Here is a 20,965-nt window from a genome sequence, read left to right on the forward strand (position 1 = left end):
ACAGGCCAGGGGGGAAAGGCTACCGGGCCAGCTTGTAGCTTAAAGCCTGTGTACCGGAGATCCCTCTAATTTTTTTCGTCTCTGTGCGGAATGAGTTTTGTTCTGAGCGGCAGAATCAAGGCACTGTGTGCACACCTGCATTCAGAGTGGGGCCTTCCTAATTCAACATGAGCGGGATCTACAATTAACTGAGTGGACATCACAAAACTCGTGAGCACGCGCACATGTGCACACTGTAGGGGAAACCAAGGACTCCTGGCTAACTGAGCAAAGAGGCACCTTATAAAGCAGCGATTCTCTGATATTTAGCAGGGGGAGAGCAACTGACTCTATCCAGCCCCAGCACAACATCCTCGCAGTGGCTGATGCTGGCATCTGCCTTATGCTTCTTTTTTAGATTATGTGAGCCCTTTGGGGACTGGGAGCCATTTTATTTATGTATTTATTTTGCTTATGTTAAACCATTCTTTGGTTGAAAAGCAGTATATAAATATTTGTTGTTTTAGTAGCAGCGGTACTCTTACGAAACAGAGTTACTGTAAAAGCCACCGGGAAACCCCGCCTTTCCATCCCCGGCACGGGAAAGCCAACATACCATATGCCTTTTGCAGGTCAGTGGGACAAGGATGTGACAGCGTTTATGGACCAACAGCTTGCAGTTGATACACTTGTAGCCTTGCCTTCCGAGACCCCATATCCTTTCACTGCACTGGCCACAGTATGCTCTCTGGAAAGAGAAAGAATTAATATTATAAGTATTAATTATTATTATTATTAATTATAATTTAATTAATTAATTAAGCCTTCCAAAAATGGCTCCGGGCGGTTTACACAGAGGGATAATAAATAAATAAGATGGGTCCCTGTCCCCAAAGGGCTCACAATCTAAAAAGAAACATCAGATACACACCAGCAACAGTCACTGGAGGTACTGTGCTGGGGGTGGAGAGGGCCAGTTACTCTCCCCCTGCTAAATACAAATGAATCCACCACGTTAAATGGTGCCTCTTTGCCAAGTTAGCAGGGTGCCTCCGTTTTCAAGGTGCAATCGCCCAGCGGTATCTCCCAACCTCAGGGAAGAACTGAAAAGCATTCTGCAAGCTGAGAAGAGCCAACACTCCCAAACCAATCGGTGGACAAGGAAATTACTCCAAGCTTCTGCAGGAACGACACGTAGCACCCCACCAGCACCACTCCCCTGTATGTTCCAGTGTGAGCCAGTGTGGTGTAGTGGCTAGAGTGCTGGTCTAGGACTGGGGAGACCCGAGTTCAAATCCCCATTCAGCCATGTTACTTGCTGGGTGACTCTGGGCCAGTCACTTCTCTCTCTCAGCCTAACCTACTTCACAGGGTTGTTGTGAAAGAGAAACTCAAGTATGTAGGACAGCGCTCTGGGCTCCTTGGAGGAAGAGCGGGATATAAAATGTAAAACAAAAGAAATAATAAATAAACAAATTTTCCTTTCGTTGGACTGAAAAATCTCCGTTGTCAAGGCACTGCTCATTCAGCTCATTGGTCAGGATCTAAGAGAACTCATTCCGTATGCTCCAGGGTCAAACTAGGCAGAAGGAGAAATTCATCCCTGCTAACTGGGCAAAGAGGCACCTTTCCAAAAGGGGCGATGCTCTTTATTTAGCACGAGGAGACCAACTGGCTCTATCCGTCCCCAGCATAGCTGATGCTGGTGTCTAGCTCATGTTTCTTTTCTAGATGGCGAGCCCTTTGGAGACAGGGGGCCATTTTATTTATTTATATCGACGTTAACCGCTTTGGGAGCTTTTGTTGAAAAGCATGATATAAATATACCAGGCCTTCACAAATCCCAGGCGCCAGGGAGCCAGGGCGCCTAGAAAATTTAACTGTGGCGCCTGGACTAGGATATTCAGTGGCAGAGTTACTGAATAAGATCTTTATTCGTCTCAGGCAGCTCTCTTTCTGTTCCAAGGATGTTACTTGTAAACAGGATAGAGAGGAACTCCTTTTCCCTCTCCTCCTCCACAATGTCTCTAAATCCAGTAATTTTGCCAAGCGTCCCTTCTCTGGCTCCTAGACACAAAAGAAAATTGTGTCAAGGTCTATTTTATAACTTTATTTGGAGAGAGAGAAAATAGCCATAGAGGGTCCGCAATCCAGAGGGTTAATAACCCTCTTCCGATGCACCATTTTCCAAAATATATACTGCGCGCACACACACACATCATCACCAGCTACTTACACTTGGAGGAAAGTGGCTATTTGCATGGATTCCTCTTTCTCCCCGGACCAACAGCAGCATATTGGGGTGTCACCCTGAAAACATGAGGGGTCCCCCCGCCCCGCTGCCATGGTGTGAATTCAAATCAGAGGTTCCCGTGGCTGCTACTTTAAACGGAAAATTATTGAGAATACAAACTTTGAGTTTGTGTCTCTTGGAGCAAGACGTGGGGAAGTTTAATTCGGACTCAAAGCATCCTGCACTCAGAGTCCTAGAATCCTAGCTACTACTCTCCCTCCCACCCCACAACCCAAGTGTGGTCTAGTGGTCAGAGAGTTAAGACTAGAACCTGGGAGACCCGAGTTCAAATCCCCACTCAGCCACAAAACTAGCTTGGGTGACTCTGAGCCAGCCGCTTTTCTCTCGGTCTAACCCACCTCACAGGGTTGTTGTGAGGATAAACATAACCACACACAAACTGCTCTGGGCTCCTTGGAGGAAGAGCAGGATAGAAATGGAGTTTTAAGAAGCCACCCAATGGCGCAGTGGGGAAATGCTTGACTAACAAGCAGGAGGCTGCCGGTTCGAATCCCCGCTGGAACTATACCAGGCAGCAGCAATATAGGAAGGTGCTGAAAGGCATCATCTCATACTGTGTAGGAGGAGGCAATGGTCAACCCCTCCTGTATTCTACCAAAGAAAACCACAGGGCTCTGTGGGTGCCAGGAATCGAAATCGACTTGACGGCACACCTTTACCTTTAAACGAAACAAAACCAAAGTCAAGGCGTCAGCCCGCCCACAAAAGAGATGAACATGCATCTTTATGTGCACCACTAATGAAGTAAAGTGTGCTGTTGAGTCAGTGTCGACTCCTGGAGCCCAGAGAGCCCTGTGGTTGTCTTTGGTAGGATACAGGAGGGGTTGACCATTGCCTCCTCCCACGCAGTATGAGATGAGGCCTTTCAGCATCTTCCTTTCTCGCTGCTGCCCGATAGAGGTGTTTCCCATAGTCTGGGAAACACACCAGTGGGGATTCGAACCGGCAACCCTCTGGCTTGCTAGTCAAGTCATTTCCCTTCTGCGCCATTAGGGGAAGATGCTGAAAGGCATCATCTCATACTGTGTGGGAGGAGGCCATGGTCCACCCCTCCTGTATCCTGCCAGTAGCAGGGCAAATCTTATTGAATGCTGAGAACAAAGAGAAAATTCAGTTGAGCCTGGCATTTTGGGGTGTGGGGGGGAAGAGAAGCCAGTCAAGGTTGAATTTTAGAGGCCTGTCAATCTACTCCCATTACAGTCCAAGGCATTTTGCCGTTATGCCTGAACACACACACAGACTGTTCCACGGCCCGCGCCTGCCCCCTTTTAACTCAGCAAAGCATACACAGACAGACCAGAACGGGAATTACATTAGCAGCAGAAAATTAAGCTGGGGGGGTGGGTTTGGGATTAAAGGAGGAACCCCCACCCAAAAGTTAGGGGGCAGCGTCTCCTCCCGTTAAGGAAAGAAAGGTTTGCTATCAGCACAATTAAAAGCACGGGAAGGAACAACAGCCGTCTATAGTGCCTGTTCGCTTGAAGGGAAGATTGTTTTCAGGTCAATGGAACAAGGGAATGGGCTCCTGTCGTTGGGTAGCCGAACGCCCCAGGAAAAACTGTGTCTGCACAGAAGAACTGGGGCAACGGACTAAGAAGACTGTGCATTAGCCTTTAAGACGGACGAACAAATCGTCCCCCCCCCCCGCCATCCACACTGCCATGGGCCTAATCTGCCCTCTCCGTTTTTGTCTGCTGCTCGATGCACATTTTCACCTTAAACTTTAGGGTTAAAAGCTAGGAGGGATAAAAGGCAGCAGAACACAAAAGGGACGGATCCCTTGTGGACCCCCCGAGTGGCAGCAGGGGAGGATTGGGACACTGGGGGGGGTGCTTTTACGTTCCGTACTAACTGAGCACGGGAGCGAGGATTTGCCAGTCAATGCCCAGGCTCTGCAGCCAACCCACATTTTGATCTCGCTGCACGTCAAAACTTGCCAAGAAATTCCCAGGAGGGCTGCAGCAGGAATCAAAGGGGTGTGACCGGCATTGAGTTTCTCAGCTTAACAGGGGCACCTTATTAAGGTAAAAGACGTCAAGGGGGGGGGGGGGAAGCGGCATCAGATTTGTGAGGTTCATAAAGCCCCAGAGAACATCTCCAATGAGCAGTGTTGCCTCGAACAGGGATGCCCAGATGTGGTTGACTACAACTCCCAGAATCCCCAAGCAAAAGCCATTGCCGTTGGGGATTCTGGGAGCTGTAGTCCACCACATCTGCGAGTCCCTGTTAGAAGGAACCCTGCAAGTTTGTTTAGAAGGTCTGGAGACCAGGATCTCCCTGTTCAAACCGGGAGCCTTTTCTAGGGGCGTCACCCACGGTCTCAGGACTGAGCGGAGAGTTTTAAAAACAGGGACCTCTTGTGCAGGCAAAGAGCGCTTGCTGATGTTCCTAACAAGAAGTATTCCCAGGACGGACTAAAGGGCCTTAAAGAGACTTTTCTCAAGGCTTCTTCGCAAGACCTGTAAATATGGCACATAATTCTTCCTTTTAAGAAACACACTCATTGCCTTCTTTCACAAGTGTTCCAATAATTCGCTCTCGAACCTCCTGTGACCGAAACGCGTAGCTACTGTACTTGAAGCCAAAGTTTTCATCTATTCTTGCACGAATAATAAATAAAAATATAAATATGATAAATAAATAAATAAAACAAAGCAATTATTTGACAAAACAAAACAAAACAGGCCCTCGAGTGGACAAATATTTAACTAGCGGGAAATCACATATTTGGGTCAATGTAAACCAGGGACGGAGGGAGGCCAGTGACGGCCGAGGTTCGGCTGCCAACCTTTAGCCCCGCCCCCTGCGCCTGATGCCAGATGCAGGGAGTGTTTAGCCACGCCCCCAGTGACATCAGACGCGGGGGGCGTGGTTTAGCCTTTTAAGGGCAGGGAGAGCCACTCCAGCCGTGCTGCGAACCCGATCCAACTCCCAAACGGGGGCCACGCAGCCCTGTTTGGGAGCTAAATCACGCCCCCCGCGTCTGACGTCCGATACGGGGTGTGTGTGTGTGTCTGGGGCACCAGGCACAGCAGCCCGAGTTCTTTGAACCCGCCCGCTCAATGGTGGCTCTGCCCCTGCTGTGAACCAATGTGTAGAATCGCCTATGAAAGGCACCCGAAAAAGTTGGGAAAGGCCTATTATAAAATTCATTTCCTTCTGGCCATCTTGGAGATAGTCTATGTCAAAGCGGCGCAAACCATATTAAGCGACAATAGCTACTGCCACTGGATACCTCCATATAATTGCGTTCTGGAGATTTCCATCACCGCTAAACTCCATTTGTTCCATCCAAAAGTGACGGCATGTCTTATGTGTACATAATATGGACATGTGTAAATATGTGTACATGTGCACATATTTACACATGGAAATATGTGTACATGTGCACACACACACACACCACACACAACTAGCACTCAGTTTCATCACTGTAGTAACCCCTCCTCTTGACTCTCCCGAGAAACAAGCACACAAAAAAAGAACACACCACACCACACTGTGTATGTGGCGCCATGAGAAACCACGGCGGCAGTGAGATGCCACCAGGCGTCCGGGTTTGTTCTGAGCTCGAGCCTGCCCCACAAACCGTGGTTTGTTTGGGGCAGACCAAGTAGATACCCAACCCTGAAGCTGGTTTGCGAGCCGCAGATTGGGTTGGTCTGTTCTGTCTAGATTCAGACCCTCGGCAAGCCACCGTTCTGCCTCAGGGGGCTGCTGGGCCACAGAGACGGGAGTGAATTTATGGAGCACACAGACGACAGACAAGCAGCCCTCAGTCATGGCTTTCCTGTCCGGAAGCTAATAAAACAGAGGTGCCAGAGCTCAAAGACAGAGCACCTGCTTTGCATCCAGAAGGTGCCAGGTCCAACCCAAGATTACTTCAAGACACCTGGTCTTGTGGTAGGTAGGAAATATGAATTGTCCCCTTTGCTAAGCAGGGTCCCACCTGGTTGCATATGAAAGGGAGACTAGAAGTGTGAGCACTGGAAGAGATTCCCCTCAGGGGATGGAGCCGCTCTGGGAAGAGCATCTAGGTTCAAAGTTTCCTCCCTGGCAGCATCTCCAAGATTGGGCTGAGAGAGATTCCTGCCTGCAACCATGGAGAAGTTGCTGCCGGTCTGTGAAGACAATACTGAGCCTGACAGATCAGTGGTCTGACTCAGTATGGCAGCTCCCTATGTTCCTATGGCGGAGGAAGGCCCTTGTCAAACTCTGGAGAACTTCTAACAGCAAGTGTAGGCATTACTGGGATGGATGGAGCCACAGCTCATTGCTAGAGCATCTGCTTTGCATGCACAAACTCCCAGGTCCGATCCCTGGCAGCATCTCCAAGTAGGGCTGGGAAAGACTCCTGCCTGAAACCTTGGAGTGACGCTGCCGGTCAGGGTAGAACATACTGAGCGAGATGGGCCAAGGGTCTGGTTCAGGAGAAGCCAGCTCCTCTAATGTCCATGGTTTCCAGAACTCATTCTGGAGCAGAGACCCAACCATCGATACAAGGCCTTGACTTCCAAAATTCTGTCTAATGGTTACGTGGCACCAGAACACTACCTCCAGTTTTCCCATCATTAGTTGATGGGAAGTTTTTTGGACTTTTTAAGTTTTTTGGACTTTTTTTAAAAAAGTGTTTTCTCACACAATTGATTAGGTTTTACTACTTGGCGTGAGATTTGACATCTTCTGCTTTCACAAGGACAGAATTCCAGCAGAAAATCAATACTGAAACTGCCACCACAACTTAGACTGAACAACAGTTGTGTTCTAGATCAGAGGTTCTCAACCTTGGGTCTCCAGATGTTGATGGACTTCAACTCCCATAATCCCCAACCCAAGGCCATTGAGCCTGGGGATTACGGGAGTTGAAGTCCAATAACAACTGGCTGAGAACCTCTGATCTAGAACACAACTGTTCTTCAGACTGAGTTCTAGGCCTGTTCTAGATGACGAATCCAACCAGATTTCATCTTCAGAGTCACCATTATAAATTCAGCCCGATTTCTCAGTTGCAGGACAGATGCCCAATTAAAGGCTGCAAACGCCTTTAATTGGCTTTGCATGAAGCATCTGGATTTATAAGCCCCCCCCAGCTCCCCTCCCAACTAAAAATACTCACAATGGGCAAAATGATTGGCTTGTCAAATGACAGAGTACATGAGATGACCCAATAATCGCACCCTTAAATGGAGATGTCAATGCTAGAATGACCAACCCCTAGGAGTCTGCGAAATGCCTGCTGAAACCAAGAGCAGGTTGTCCAAAGAGTTTCAGCTTGGCCTATCGGGGGCCGTCACTCTTCTGCATGGGTAAAAAGGTTTGCAATAAACCGAGTTTCATTATTTTAGAACTCCCTGGGCTGAAAACGAAGGCCGACTGACACTTAGCATCAAAGAGAAAATTATGTGTAATTGAGGGCATTGTGAACTGGTAACTAAGCTACCCAATGTTGTTGTTTTTTTAAATGTTTTTGCATCTTTGCAAAATACATACAAATGCTGAAGAATAAACCTTAATTTTCGGGCTATAATAGCAATCATGGGAACAGAAGTGCCTGGCCAAGCTGCACCGAGGACGGTTTCCTGCCTGGTTCGCATTTCCCGTGGCCCAATCCACGCCTTCCGCTTGCCACGTGGGCGGCTGCTTGAAACGGAGCTGTGTGGGAGCGCTGCCACGGAGCGAGCCATCCACAGCCCAGCGGGCTTCCCATGGAAGCGGCTGACTCCATCCGACGTTGCCCACACTGTGTGGGGAGCCACGGCACACAAAGCCCCCTGCCACAGAAGTCCACCCACATGGTTCCCCTGCAAGCAGCCACGTGACCAGGGTGACAAAGACCACTTGGGGTGCTCTCAGCAAGCCCCTTATGATCGGAAGCTGTGTCAGACCCTTGGCCCATCCAGCTCAGGACTGTCCACTCTGACTGGCAGCAGCTCTTTGAGGTTTCAGTCCGGAGACTCTCCCAGCCCTGCCTGGAGATGCTGCCAAATATTGAACCTGGGACCTTGGGCATTCGGAGCAGATGCTCCATCACCGAGCTATGGGTGCTCCCGATGAAGATATGCGGCTGCTTCCTACTGAGTCAGACCCCTGGTCTATCTAGTTCAGGATTGTCAGCAATGACTGGCAGCAGCTCTCTAGAATCTCTGACCTGGGGGCGGTGGGGCGGTTTCTTTGCCTAGTCCTGATTCTCTTATCCTTAGCAGGGGGAGAGCCACTGGCGCTATCCATCCCCAGGACAGCATCCCTCCAGTGGCTGTTGCCAGAGTCTCCTCCCTTCTGTTTCTTTTTAAACGTGAGCCCCTTGCAGGGTGGCGGGAGGGGGCTCAACATCATCTTCGTGTTATTCTCTTGCTAGGCAAACTACTTTAAGAACTTTTGCGCTGCGAAGTGGCACATAATTAAGAATAGTGAGAAGAATTAAGAATTAATTCTTAATAATTCTTAATAATTAATTCACATAATTTAAGAATTAGGAGCTGGTCTTGTGGTAGCAAGCATGACTCGTCCCCCTAGCTAAGCAGGGTCTACCCTGGTTTGCATTTGAATGGGAGACTACATATGAGCACTAAGATATTCCCTTTAGGGGATGGGGCCCCTCTGGGAAGAGCATCTAGGTTCCACGTTCCCTCCCTGGCAGCATCTCCAAGATAGGCCTGAGAAAGATTCCTTCCTGCAACCTTGGAGAAGCTGCTGCTGCCAGCCTGGGTAGACAATACTAAGCTAGATAGACCAATGGTCTGACTCAGTATATGGCAGTTTCCTATGTTTAATTCCTGCCTCCTGCATTTCTGTTGTAAGTGTCCGAAGAGGGAAGCGGCTATGAAGACACCCTTTCAGCCGAACAGAATTTTACAGAATGGAAGTTTACAGGAACAGGACCGAACCCGCCGACGTGGGCTTCCTTGCCCACAACTGCACTGATCCGGAACATCCGCAGGGGCCCCGTCTGTCTGGAATGCAGTCGTATTACCTTGTCTTGTGACTCTCTTCGTGCCCACCAGCTGGCAAAGCCGATGAGCATCCGCAGCGGCCTTGCAGAGAATCAGCCGGCTGGTCCCGTTCAGCACTCTCTGCGCTACTCATAGGAAGCTGCCTTCTACTGAGTCAGACCTTTGGTCCGTCTAGCTCAATGTTTTCTACACAGGCCGGCAGCGGCTTCTCCAACCTCTCTCTCAACCTTGGAGGCGCCAGGGAGGGAACTTGGATCCGTCTGCACGCAAGCAAGCAGGTGCTCCTCTCAAGAGTGGCCCCATTGCCGACGGGAAATACCTTCCAGTGCTCACGCGTAGTCTCCCATTCAAAAGCAAACCAGGGCATACCCTGCTTAGCAAAAGGGGCAACTCATGCTTGCTGCCACAAGACCAGCAATCCTCCCGTCAGAGAAGCAGGGCCCAAACTAGTGGCACCAGAATGCTGGCTGGACTGGAGAGAGGACTCTAAAGAACAACAGCCCGCAGTGTTCCCTGTAACCGGGATCCCCAGGTGCTGTTGACTACAACTCCCATCATCCCCCGCTGCAATGGCCTTTGGCTGGGGATGATGGGAGTTGCAGTCAACATCACCTGGGAATCCCGGTTACAGGGAATGCTGCACGCACACAACTCCACTAGTGCTCATTATTATTATTTTTTATTATTTATTATTATTATTTACATTTTATATCCCGCTTTTCCTCCAAGGAGCCCAGAGAGGTGTACTCCATACTTAAGTTTCTCCCCACAACAACCCTGTGAAGTCGGTTAGAGGCTGAGAAAGAAGTGACTGGCCCAGAGTCAGCCAGCAAGGATCATGGCTGAACGGGGATTTGAACTCAGATCTCCTCAGTCCTAGTCCAGCACTCTAACCACCACACCACGCTGGCTCCCTATAACAGGGATTTCCAGATGTTGACGACTACAGTACCCAGAATCCCCAGCTACGACGGTCACTGGCCACGGATTCTGGGGATTGCTTTCGAAGTCTATAGGCTAGAAGCTGTCGCTACAGCCCACAGCATCTGCTTAATGCATCAGCAGAGAAGTTGTGGCAAGAATACCCACCGGACTGGGGATGGGGCTCTAGCTTAGTGCAGAGAATCTGCTCTGCATGCAGAGGGTCCCGGGTTCCATCCCTGGCAGCATCTCCAGGTAGGACTCGGGAAGGAGAGCTGGTCTTATGGCAAGGTAAGGTAAAAGTTTTGTGCCCCCGAGTCGGTGCCAACTCGTGGTTTTCTTTTGGTAGAATACAGGAGGGGTTTCCCATTGCCTCCTCCCACGCAGTGTGAGATGATGCCTTTCGGCATCTTCCTCTGTCACTGCTGCCCGATACAGGTGTTTCCCATACCGGCGGGGATTCGAACTGGCAACCTCTTAATTGCTCTTCTTGGAAAGGGCCACCTCCAACCTCAGAAGCACGATGCTTCTTGCCGGGGAGCAACAGCAGGAGAGAGGGCCTGCCCTCACCGCTTGCCTGTGGGCTTCCCAGAGGCATCTGGTGGGCCACTGTGGCAAGCAGGATGCTGGACTAGGTGGGCTTCCTTGGGCCTGATCCAGCAGGGCTGTACTTATGTTTGAGTAGTATGAGAAAATGGCATTTCGTTGGTGTCTGGGGTGTAACCCGTTATTAACATTCCGAAGCCACTTTTCAATTAAAGATTCAGCCGCATTATAAAAATGCCAGGAGTGGATCCAAAAAGCTACTTGATGCGGCTGCAACAGGAAACCATGGTTTCCCACTTCTTGAGCAAGCCTTGGCCAGCCATGGGCTTCAGCACTGCCCCCTTTCACAGATGAGAGGAACAGGGAGAAATTTCCGTCTGTGGTTTAGGATCTTGGTTTCTCTCCCCCCGCAAGGTAGATTCAAACAAACAAAATTCCAGTGTTCAGACGTCAAATAGAGCTGCAATCTACTTCTAAGGAAACGCTTTTGCTCTCCTCTTCTTGTGCTCAAAAAGAGGGAGGAATGGGGGAAACCATGGTTTGCAGAGGGAGGAAACCTCGGTTTCCTGAGTTCACATGGGAACTGGTTTGCCTTCGTTCCCCATCATGCCTGGAGTTGGACAGTGCCTGTGCATCCTTTACTGGACTCCGTGCAAACATGAAACCCCGCTCCTCAGGGGTTTAAAAAAAAAAAATCCTGGTCTGTTTTGAGAAAATTGGAGAAGTGACTGGTGTGCTGGCTGCCCGATTTGTATTTATGCACAGACATTGCACAAGGGCACATATGTATATGAATAATACACAAATAGCAATGGCCCTTTAGACCAGGCCTGCTCAGCTTTGGCCCCCCAGCTGTTTTTTGACTACGACTCCCATAATCGCCAAGCCACAGGGGCCAATAGCCAGGGATTATGGGAGTTGTAGGCCAACATAGTAACATAGGAAGCTGCCATATACTGAGTCAGGCCATTGGTCTGTCTAGCTCAGTATTGTCTACACAGACTGGCAGCGGCTTCTCCAAGGTTGCAGGCAGGCGTCTCTCTCAGCCCTATCTGGGGATGCCAGGGAGGGAACTTGGAACCTTCTACATGCAAGCAGGCAGATGCTCTTCCCAGAGTGGCTCCATCCCCTGAGGGGAATATCTTACAGTAGTCTCCCATTCAAATGCAAACCAGTATGGACCCTGCTTAGCAAAGAGGACAATTCATGCTTGTGACCACAAGACCAGCTCTCCTAATCTGCAGGAGGGCCAAAACTGAGCAGTCCTGCTTCAGACACTTTCTACCTGTCCATTTTTCTTCCCACTCTGAAGCTCAGAGGCCTAACGCTCACGCCACTCCCACAACACATTTGCTCCCATATGTTCAAGGGCCTTTTCAATCCTATTAGCAGTAGGGACCAGTGTTCCCTCTAACAGGGATTCCCAGATGTTTTCGACTACAACCCCCAGAATCCCCAAGCAACCTTGGAGAAGCCGCTGCCAGTCTGTGCAGACAATACTGAGCGAGATGGACCAAGGGTCTGACTCCGTATATGGCAGCTTCTGACTCAGTATATGCAACAAGCACCAAGTCCCTTCAGGCACGTGAAATCAGCTGTCCAGGGGGGTTTGGGGACCCGGACCATACTTTCATAGCAGCAAAGGTTTCTAATCTATCTGTACTGGGAAAATAAACTTATGCTGAGATTTACAGAGAGACAGATTGGAATGTCTGGAGTGAGTGCAAAACATGCACGAAGCAACAAAAACTCAAGCTGCCCTAAGCCTAGACTATAACAGCGGGGTAACAATACCAATAGATAAAACACATTCCATAATAAAGCAAACCAGGCCATTTGCACCACTATTTTAACCAGGTCCCCCTTTAAGCTTTTAAAACTTTGTGCACAACTTAAGTGTGGATTCAGATCTAATTTTTGTGCTGTACGCTCACATTTATTCATGTCACAAATTTATATACTTCCCCAAACTTATGACTCTGGGCATATCAGATACCACCAATTCCACAACATTCTGGTCTATCACAAGCTGCCAACTGCCTCCTTTAAAAACACCCCTAACGTTTTAATTAGGACATAATAAAATACTATAATCCCACAGCCACCGATGAATCATATCGCTTGTACATCAAGACCATTAATCAGGGAAGGTTTCGTTCACCGTGCCGGAGATTAAATCCACGGCTGGCAATCTAAAGGAATCTCATTTTGATTTAAAACTCATGCCCCCGATGAAATACGCAGAGCATCTCTTTACATACGTGCAGACATATACATATATATATATATATATATATATATATATATATATATATATATATATAAACATTAAAACAATTCTCCTTCTTGTTCCCAAAGCAGCAACCCTGATATTGAACCTTTCCTCTGACGCTCCTCCATTATATATGGATATTTCTAAAACTTCAGAAGAAGGTGGTGGTGGTGGTGTTATACAGAGAATCCACTCTGCAGCATAATGGGTTGGGTTACGGGAGGAGGGGTCTCTGGCTTCCCTTTCCCTTTATAGATGAAGTCAGATCCTTAACATGGCTGTGTCTTCAGCACATGCAGCGGAGTTTTGCAGCTCGGAAGGTAAAAATATTTTGCGGTGTGCTTAATTAGGTCATATCCATTGAATGCCTGTGCCTTTTAAAGAGAATTCTAAGCATCTTACTACTAATCCAGACACACAATAGGGGGAAAGGGAGCTGCAAAGGACAATAAATGTGCTAAGGGTGGAGAGCGGGAGGGGGGGATATTTATCTGAACGCACATGCACACGGCAAGGTTCGGAATGCACCGAAAAATTAATCCTATATTACTGTCTGCCCCATGAATAATTCAAAGGCTCTTTTATTCGACAATATTGCATCCAACCAGATAGAAAACCGACCAAAAGCCTCTTCTCCTTTTCTCCTCCAGTAAAATCCAGGGAGAAGGTTCCGCCCGGGGAAAAATTACTAATAATTTATCCCGCCGCTGCCCCCACCACACCCACGCGCACACACACACACACACACACACACAGTACTCACTCTGTTAAAGCGCTTGGCTTGAAACAGATGCCCATTCACTCGGTACAGCTTCCTCCATCTTCTGGCTCCCCGGCGGTAGATCGATTCTAGGAAGGAAATTAAGAAGGTGTAAAGCAAGAGCATAGTAGGACCTCACACTCACACACACACACACCCCCCACACACGCACTCTGCATCGAGCACGTTGCGACTCCGGCTCGCTTCCCCGAACATCCATGCACGGCGAAAGATCGCCGGTCACAAAGATCGGCTGTCAAAAAGCGTGGGGAGGATGTGCGCCTTCTCTTCCCCCCACCACCACACGGCCTCTCCCTTCCCCTCCATCCCCTCCCCTCTCTTTCCCCCCCTCACATGATTATAATCTTGTTACAGTGCCATGGCAGCTGCCTGCTTCCAGCTCAGGTGAGGTGGGGGGGGGGGGAAGAGGCAGAGCGCCGGGTTAAAGGAACAGCCCTCCTCTTGCCAGGCCCCCATCACGCCAGCCCTGCACGCAGACATCAAGGGTGCAAGTTCAGCTGGCGGCGGCGGCGGCACACAGAGAGCGGCCAATACAAATCTTCGCATCGTTACGGCCAATACAAATCTTCGCATCGTGCCGATGCCCCGTCTCGTTTCGGCCCCCCCCCCACCATCCTGGAGGATGATGTCACCCAGGGTCCCTTTGCTGTCAAGAGGAAACAATGCCAGTGTGTTTTCAATACAGAGCTGGCTGTTGCTCTCTAAAGGGGGGTATGAAAACAAAACAACACAACACCACAACCCTCTGGATAAGGGACTTTGGAAAGACGGGGCTGGGACCTAGCCACCGTAAGGAGATTAAACAGCACCCAGCAAAGCAACACTGGAAATCCGGGTTGTCGCATCCAGGTGGAGAAGGGATTGCCGATTAGTCGTAACTCGGTGTGATTGTGATGCAAGTCACTCTTGCTTGGGTTGTACAGAGAGACTGCTCTCGTACTGGGAGGAGGGCTGGCCTCGTGGTAGTTAGCATGGAGTGCCCCCCCTTTGCTAAGCCGGGTCCACCTTGGTTTGCATTTGGATGGGAGACTACATGTGAGCACCGGAAGCTATTCCCTTGAGGGGGATGAGGCCGTAGCTCTGTGGAAGAGCAGCCACGTGCTTGCCTGCAGAAGGTTCCAAGTTCCCTCCCTGGCAGCATCTCCAAGACAGGGCTGAGAGACACTCCTGCCTGCAACCTCGGAGAAGCCGCTGCCAGCCTGGGTAAACAATACTGAGCTAGGTGGACCGATGGTGTGACTCGGTAGAAGGCAGCTTCCTACGAATATGAGAGGTAAAGATTTGCCTGCGGTCATTCAGACCCAAGCTGAGAATATGCTACCCGAATACATTGCCTCTCACACAGGGCTAAAAATGGGGTCTCTTAAGGGCCGAAGTGGGGTGCAGGGAACGGCTAGCAACCCACACTGGCCTCCCCAGCCCCCCCACAAGCAACCCTCTAGCAAAAACGAGTTCCTGACCAGCGAATTAATTAGCTCTCCAAGGGAAACTTATCTGAGTGGGTGGGAATGAAATGAACAAACTAATTGCCATTGATTGGGGATTCCGATCAGAATGTGGCATCAGTTTAACTTCCGACTTTTCAGATATGCTTTTTAATCCAAGGGGCACCATTCCCGCAGCAATCTTGGGAAGGAGAGCTGGGCTTGTGGAAGCAAGCATGGCTTGTCCCCTTTGCTAAGCAGGGTCTGCCTCGATTTATGTCCAGATGGGCAACTACCATGCGAGCGCTGTGAGATATTCTGTGGGTGTTCCTAGATATTCTTAGTGGATGTGGCCACAGCTCAGTGGGTCTCCGATTCACTCTCTGGCAGTGTCTCTGACTCCAGCCTGTCACCTCGGTGAAGCCACTGCCAGTCCGTGTAGACAGTACTGAGCTAGATGGACCAAGGGTCTGACTTGGTAGAAAGTAGCTTCCTCTGTTCCTGCTCAACTTGCCTCAATGGGAGCAGCACAAGAACACAGCAGAAGTAGGGCTGTGCCCCATGATATGCAGAGTCCATGTAGCTTCTGAATTCTCATTTTGCATATGAGGAACATAGGAAGGTGCCATATACCGAGTCAGACCACTGGTCCATCTAGCTCAGTATTGTCTGCACAGACTGGCAGCAGCTTCTCAAAGCTTACAGACAGGAATCTCTCTTGGCCTGATCTTGGAGATGCTGCCAGGGAGGGAACTTGGAACCTTCTGCTCTTCCCAGAGCGGCTCCATCCCCTAAGGGAAATATCTTACAGTGTTCACCCACGTAGTCTCCCATTTAAATGTGAACCAGCACAGACCCTGCTTAGCAGAGGGGACAGGTCACGCTTGCTACCTCATCCAGTACTCTCAAACTAAGATTTAACCCAAATTAATCCTGTCCCCCACTTTTTTAAAAAAACGTACAATGAAACCTTGTGGTTTTCTTGGAGAATGCTGAACGTTCTTCTTTCTATATGGTGGGCAACCCTCAAAGCATTCTGCCAGAAGAAAGCACAACCACCAAGATGAGATTTGCCCTGACAGTGCTTATCCAGGATCGGAACTGTTCTAGCTAAAATGATGTAATGAGACAACCTGAATTTTAACACAATGCGCGTGCGCACACACGGATGTTTTCAAAAACCCACTAAAAGGAATTTTCACCACTAACTCACGTTGGAACTAGTGATGAAGATGGAACTAGGGTTTTCAAGGATGCTTACTAATACTTGACTTGGTGTCCGCTTAAGATACAGCTAATTCGGAATTCATTCCTGCCCCCACCTTGGAGGAAGAAAAATCCAGAAGAAGCAGAATTAAATCAGACTGTAAAGTGAAAGTAAGCGGAATGAGAGATAAGCAAAATCCTGTGCACAGAAGTAGCTAAATGATGCACAGGAACACCCCATGTCTGCTTCTGGGAGCTTATCCCAAAATCCCAGGACTGGTTGGGATCTTAAAAAGTGCTTAAGTGCTGTTTCTATATCCTACCCTACAGACTTCATGGATGGTTGTTGTTTTTTAATCCAACCGGCATCTCCTACACCTTTGCCACACCCAAAACTGAGTATGGAAAATCCCGTCCGTTTCAAGAGACAGAGGTTGCTGCTTCGGAAATTATGAGCTCTAAGCTGACCTGGGTCCGTAGAAATAACTCTCTGGTCCTCTGGATCCCAGCTAAGATTTTAATGTAGGTGGCTTACACAAAAAGACAGTCATGGGCCAGGTTCAGAGAATCGAAACAAACCATTTAAAATAATAATAAACACCACAATATGAATGCACTCTGCACTTGTGCACTCCCTCTGGCCAGGTTTTTCTTGCAGCACTCTGTAATGGTGGGGTCCCAGTTAGTTAAATCACAACTTCATGCACCATCCTGATAAGATCCTGGTTCCATGTCCTAATTGTAAACCACGCTTAAAACCATACCTCTTGGGATCCACACTGAGCTATGGCTCAACTTAGGGTTTGAGAAATCCCGGGCGCCAGGGAGCCATGGTGCTCAGAAATCTAACCAGGGTGCCTAGACTAGGGCATTCAGCGGCAGAGATGTTTAATCAAATCTTTATTCGTCCCAGGCAGCCCTGCTGGACAAGGCCCAACTAGTCCAGCATCCTGTTCCCCACAGTGGCCCACCAGATGCCTCCGAGAAGCCCATAGGCAAAAGCTGAGGGCATGCCCTCTCTCCTGCTGTTGCTCCCCTGCACCTGGTATTCAAAGGTATCCTGCCTCCAAACCTGGAGGTAATTTATAATCATCAAGACTAGTAGCCTTTGATAGCCCTGTCCTCCACAAATGTATGCTCTGTTCCTTGTTGCCTGAAAAGGAGATAGGGAAAATCCCATTCACCTCTCCCGCCCTCCACGATGTACATCACTAAGACCAGGAATTTGACAAATTATAAGCCCAGTAAATACCATGGACAGTTAGGAAAACAAACACATGGATCATAGAACAAATCAATCCAGAATTCTCACTCGAGGCACAAATGGCCAGGCTCAAACTAGCATACTTCGGACACATCATGCGAAGACCCAGCTCCCTTGAGAAGTCCATAATGCTGGGAAAAGTTGAAGGGAAGAGAAAAAGAGGACGACCAGCAGCAAGGTGGATGGACTCGATGACGACAACTTTGAATGCACCACTGAGAGACCTTAAAGACCAAGTTAGACAGATCATCCTAGAGAGAATCTATCTATGTGGTCGCTAAGAGTCAACACTGACTTGATGGCACTCAATCAATCAATCAATCAATCACGAAATCCAGTAATTTGTCCATTACCTGTCTTCTAAATTCGAGGGCAGGCTCCTAGATCCAAGGAAAATTTGTCAGAGCCCCATTTAACTCATCAGGATTCCTTTGCAAGTCAGAGAAAACAGAAAGGAGAGAGGCCTGGAGTGTGTTCCCACCACACTGAGGACCCAACAAGCCATGGTTTGTTGTTTGGATCACCTAAATGGGAGAAGCAGACACTCCATATGGCCCCTCTGAAAAAAGGTACAGACGGCTGTGTCCGACAACTACATTGTATAAATAAAGCTCCTGCATAAGAACATAAGAACAGCCCGGCTGGATCAGGCCCAAGGGCCATCTAGTCCAGCATCCTGTTTCTCACAGTGGCCCACCAGATGTCTCTAAGAAGCCCACAGGCAAGAGTTGAGGGCATGCCCTCTCTCTTGCTGTTACTCCTCTGCAACTGGTACTCAGAGGCATCCTGCCTTGGAGGCTGGAGGTGGCCTGTAGCCTTCCGACTAGTAGCCGTTGATAGACCTCTCCTCCATGAAGTTGTCCAAACCCCCTCTTAAAGTCATCCAGGTTGTTGGCTGTCACCGCATCTTGTGGCAGAGAATTCCACAAGCTGATTATGCATTGTGTGAAAAAGTACTTCTGTTTGTCGGTCCTAGATTTGCTGGCAATAGATGTCTCCTTCCCATATTCAGAGGGAAATCAAGATCGTAGGTATCAGACAACCGCCATATTCCTTCCAGTTACAAGCACCCGTTACGCCACAGCCAAGCCCAGAAGCCCAGTCTCTCGCGACCCCATCAGAAGCGGAAGAGCTTAGACCAAACCAACAAAAAGAAGACCTTGAGGTGAGCTTTTATTTCAGTGCCTATTATTAGAATACTCATAAGGAATTTTTAACAGTTTCTATAGCAACAGAATGCCCTACATGCATTCAAGGCCTGAGATAACACATTTTTAAAAAAACAAAGTCTGTAACACACTCTTGACAGGAGCTGGAAACGCGATTTCTAAAATTAAGATGGTCACTGAAACAGGCAACTTGTATAAAACGCATCACGGAAGCGTCAACTTCGTTTGTGTAGGCGGCAACATGTAGGAAGGTGTGTAGGTGGTCTCTCTCAGGGTATAGAGCTCTGCAAATCCCTAACCGAGGGTGATGTGCAAACTAGTTGGGTACCTCTGCAGGTAACCCACAGAGCTAAGGATCACAAACCAGCATCTCTGGCAACTTTTTAAAAGGCCCTGGAGACCCATTTATTCACCCAGGCTTTTAATTAGATTTATGGTTTTTTTAAAAAAATTAATGTTGGTTTTAGAGGATGTTAATGTTAATGATTTTAAATGATTTTGATTGTTTGATTTAGTTTTGATTTTAATTGTTGGTTTTTGTTTGATGTAAAGCGCCCTGAGCCATTTTTGGAAGGGCGGTATAGAAGCAAAGAAGGAAGGAAAGGAAGAAGGAAAGGGGAAAGGAAAGGAAAAAGGAAAGAGGAAAGGAAGGAGGAAAGGAAGGAGGAGAGAAGGCCCTGACTCATCCTTCGGGGATGGGGCCGCTCTGGGAAGAGCATCTGCCTGTTTGCATGCGGAAGGTTCCAGGGTCCCTCCCTGGCAGCATCTCCAGGTAGGGTTGGGAGAGACTCCTGTCTGAAGCCTTGGAGAGGCCGCTGCCGGTCCGTGTAGACAACACTGAGCTAGACAGACCAATGGTCTGACTCAGTATAAGGCAGCTTCCTCTGTTCTCTGAGATGTTGAGAAAAGGTCTCAGGGCGAGACTAGAACAAGGGTGTACAGGTTCGGCCCTCCAGCTGCTGCCGGACTACAACTCCCATCATCTCTTGCCACTGTGGGCAGTACTCGGGAATGACTGGCGCTGTGGCCCAACAACAGTGGGAGGGCTGGAATTGTGCAGCCCTGTGCATGGAACTATCCAAACCATTGACTACAAATGGCAATGCAGCACGTCTACCAACACAGCCATGGCAGCCCCATCCCAAAACTCAAGACTGTGTGGGGACAGGGGGCAGGTGAGAGCCATGGATAAGAACAGGAAGCCGAATGGCTCTGGACCGAGCCAGTCGGGCACCGAACCGTCTCCCGAATCCGGCAGCCAGGGACACCACCTTGAACGATACACATTGTCGGCGGTCCCCAAGATGGAGAGCAGCTGGGACGGAGAATTTCACATCGCTTCCAAAACGCCACCTTGAGCAAATCAGACGTTTATTTCAACAGCGCATTAAAACGGCTCAGCAGGAGAAGACAGCAATGTTTGAAGAAGCCCTACAGCTCTGTCTGGGTTGCTACTCTTGAGGTTAAATGAGGCGTGGACGAAGACGCGCAGGTTTTGCCTTCAACAGCCTCTCTCTCTCTCTCAACAGAATAATCATTCCCTAATACATGCTTAGGTTCCTAAATGCCGTTTAAAAAAAAAAAAAGAGGAACCAAACCAGACACTTTTGTAAATATGCATTAAGAGACAGTATCTCTTGCACCATCTAGCTGCTGAGTGTGGGGAATAAAAGACAACGTCCTTAACGCATGCTTCCAAAGCCTTTAAAAAAACAATTAACATTTTTATACCGCCCCAAAACTTACATCTCTGGGCAGTTTACAACAAAGCAAAAACAGACAGAAAAAGTTAAAGCTTTTTAAAGTTAAGTTAGCTAAAGCAAAATAAATGACAATCTTGTGCATTTTAGGAGTACAGATCTCCCCCCGTAGGGACGCGGTGCACCGAAATATAAGTCTTCCGAGCTGGTTGCGACCAGTACCGCGAAGGGAGAACGAACCATCTCGAAAATGGCCCTTCCCGAAGCCGAAAGGGGTTTCCACAGTCCTCCCCGAAGCACAACCAGTGCAGGTCACAGCTAGAACTCCAGGAATCAGAAGGGAAAGGAACTGGAGATCCTGAAGCACAAATATCTCCAGCCACAAGAGTTTAAACCAAGTTGACAGGACTCTGGCGCGGGTGAAAAGGGTTGGCACTTC

The 20,965-nt window shown here is 48.8% G+C and overlaps 1 protein-coding gene across 8 annotated transcripts in view; it reads right to left on the bottom strand.

Moving 5' to 3' along the window:
* The window catches only part of PRKCZ (protein kinase C zeta), a 93,999-nt gene that overhangs the window by 29,644 nt on the left and 43,390 nt on the right, over positions 1–20,965 (bottom strand). For 7 of the 8 annotated variants that reach the window (XM_053281530.1, XM_053281531.1, XM_053281526.1 and 4 more), the window contains 2 exons: positions 13,746–13,831; positions 596–727 (listed from right to left, as the gene is read on the bottom strand). In XM_053281530.1, coding sequence (XP_053137505.1) covers positions 596–727; positions 13,746–13,831 — 218 coding nt within the window. Of the gene's footprint in view, positions 1–595; positions 728–13,745; positions 13,832–13,914; positions 14,011–20,965 lie in introns of those variants that run through there. The other variant, XM_053281533.1, reaches the window with a different exon arrangement.

Source organism: Hemicordylus capensis, chromosome 16 (assembly GCF_027244095.1).
Source record: "Hemicordylus capensis ecotype Gifberg chromosome 16, rHemCap1.1.pri, whole genome shotgun sequence".
Taxonomy (NCBI): domain Eukaryota; kingdom Metazoa; phylum Chordata; class Lepidosauria; order Squamata; family Cordylidae; genus Hemicordylus; species Hemicordylus capensis.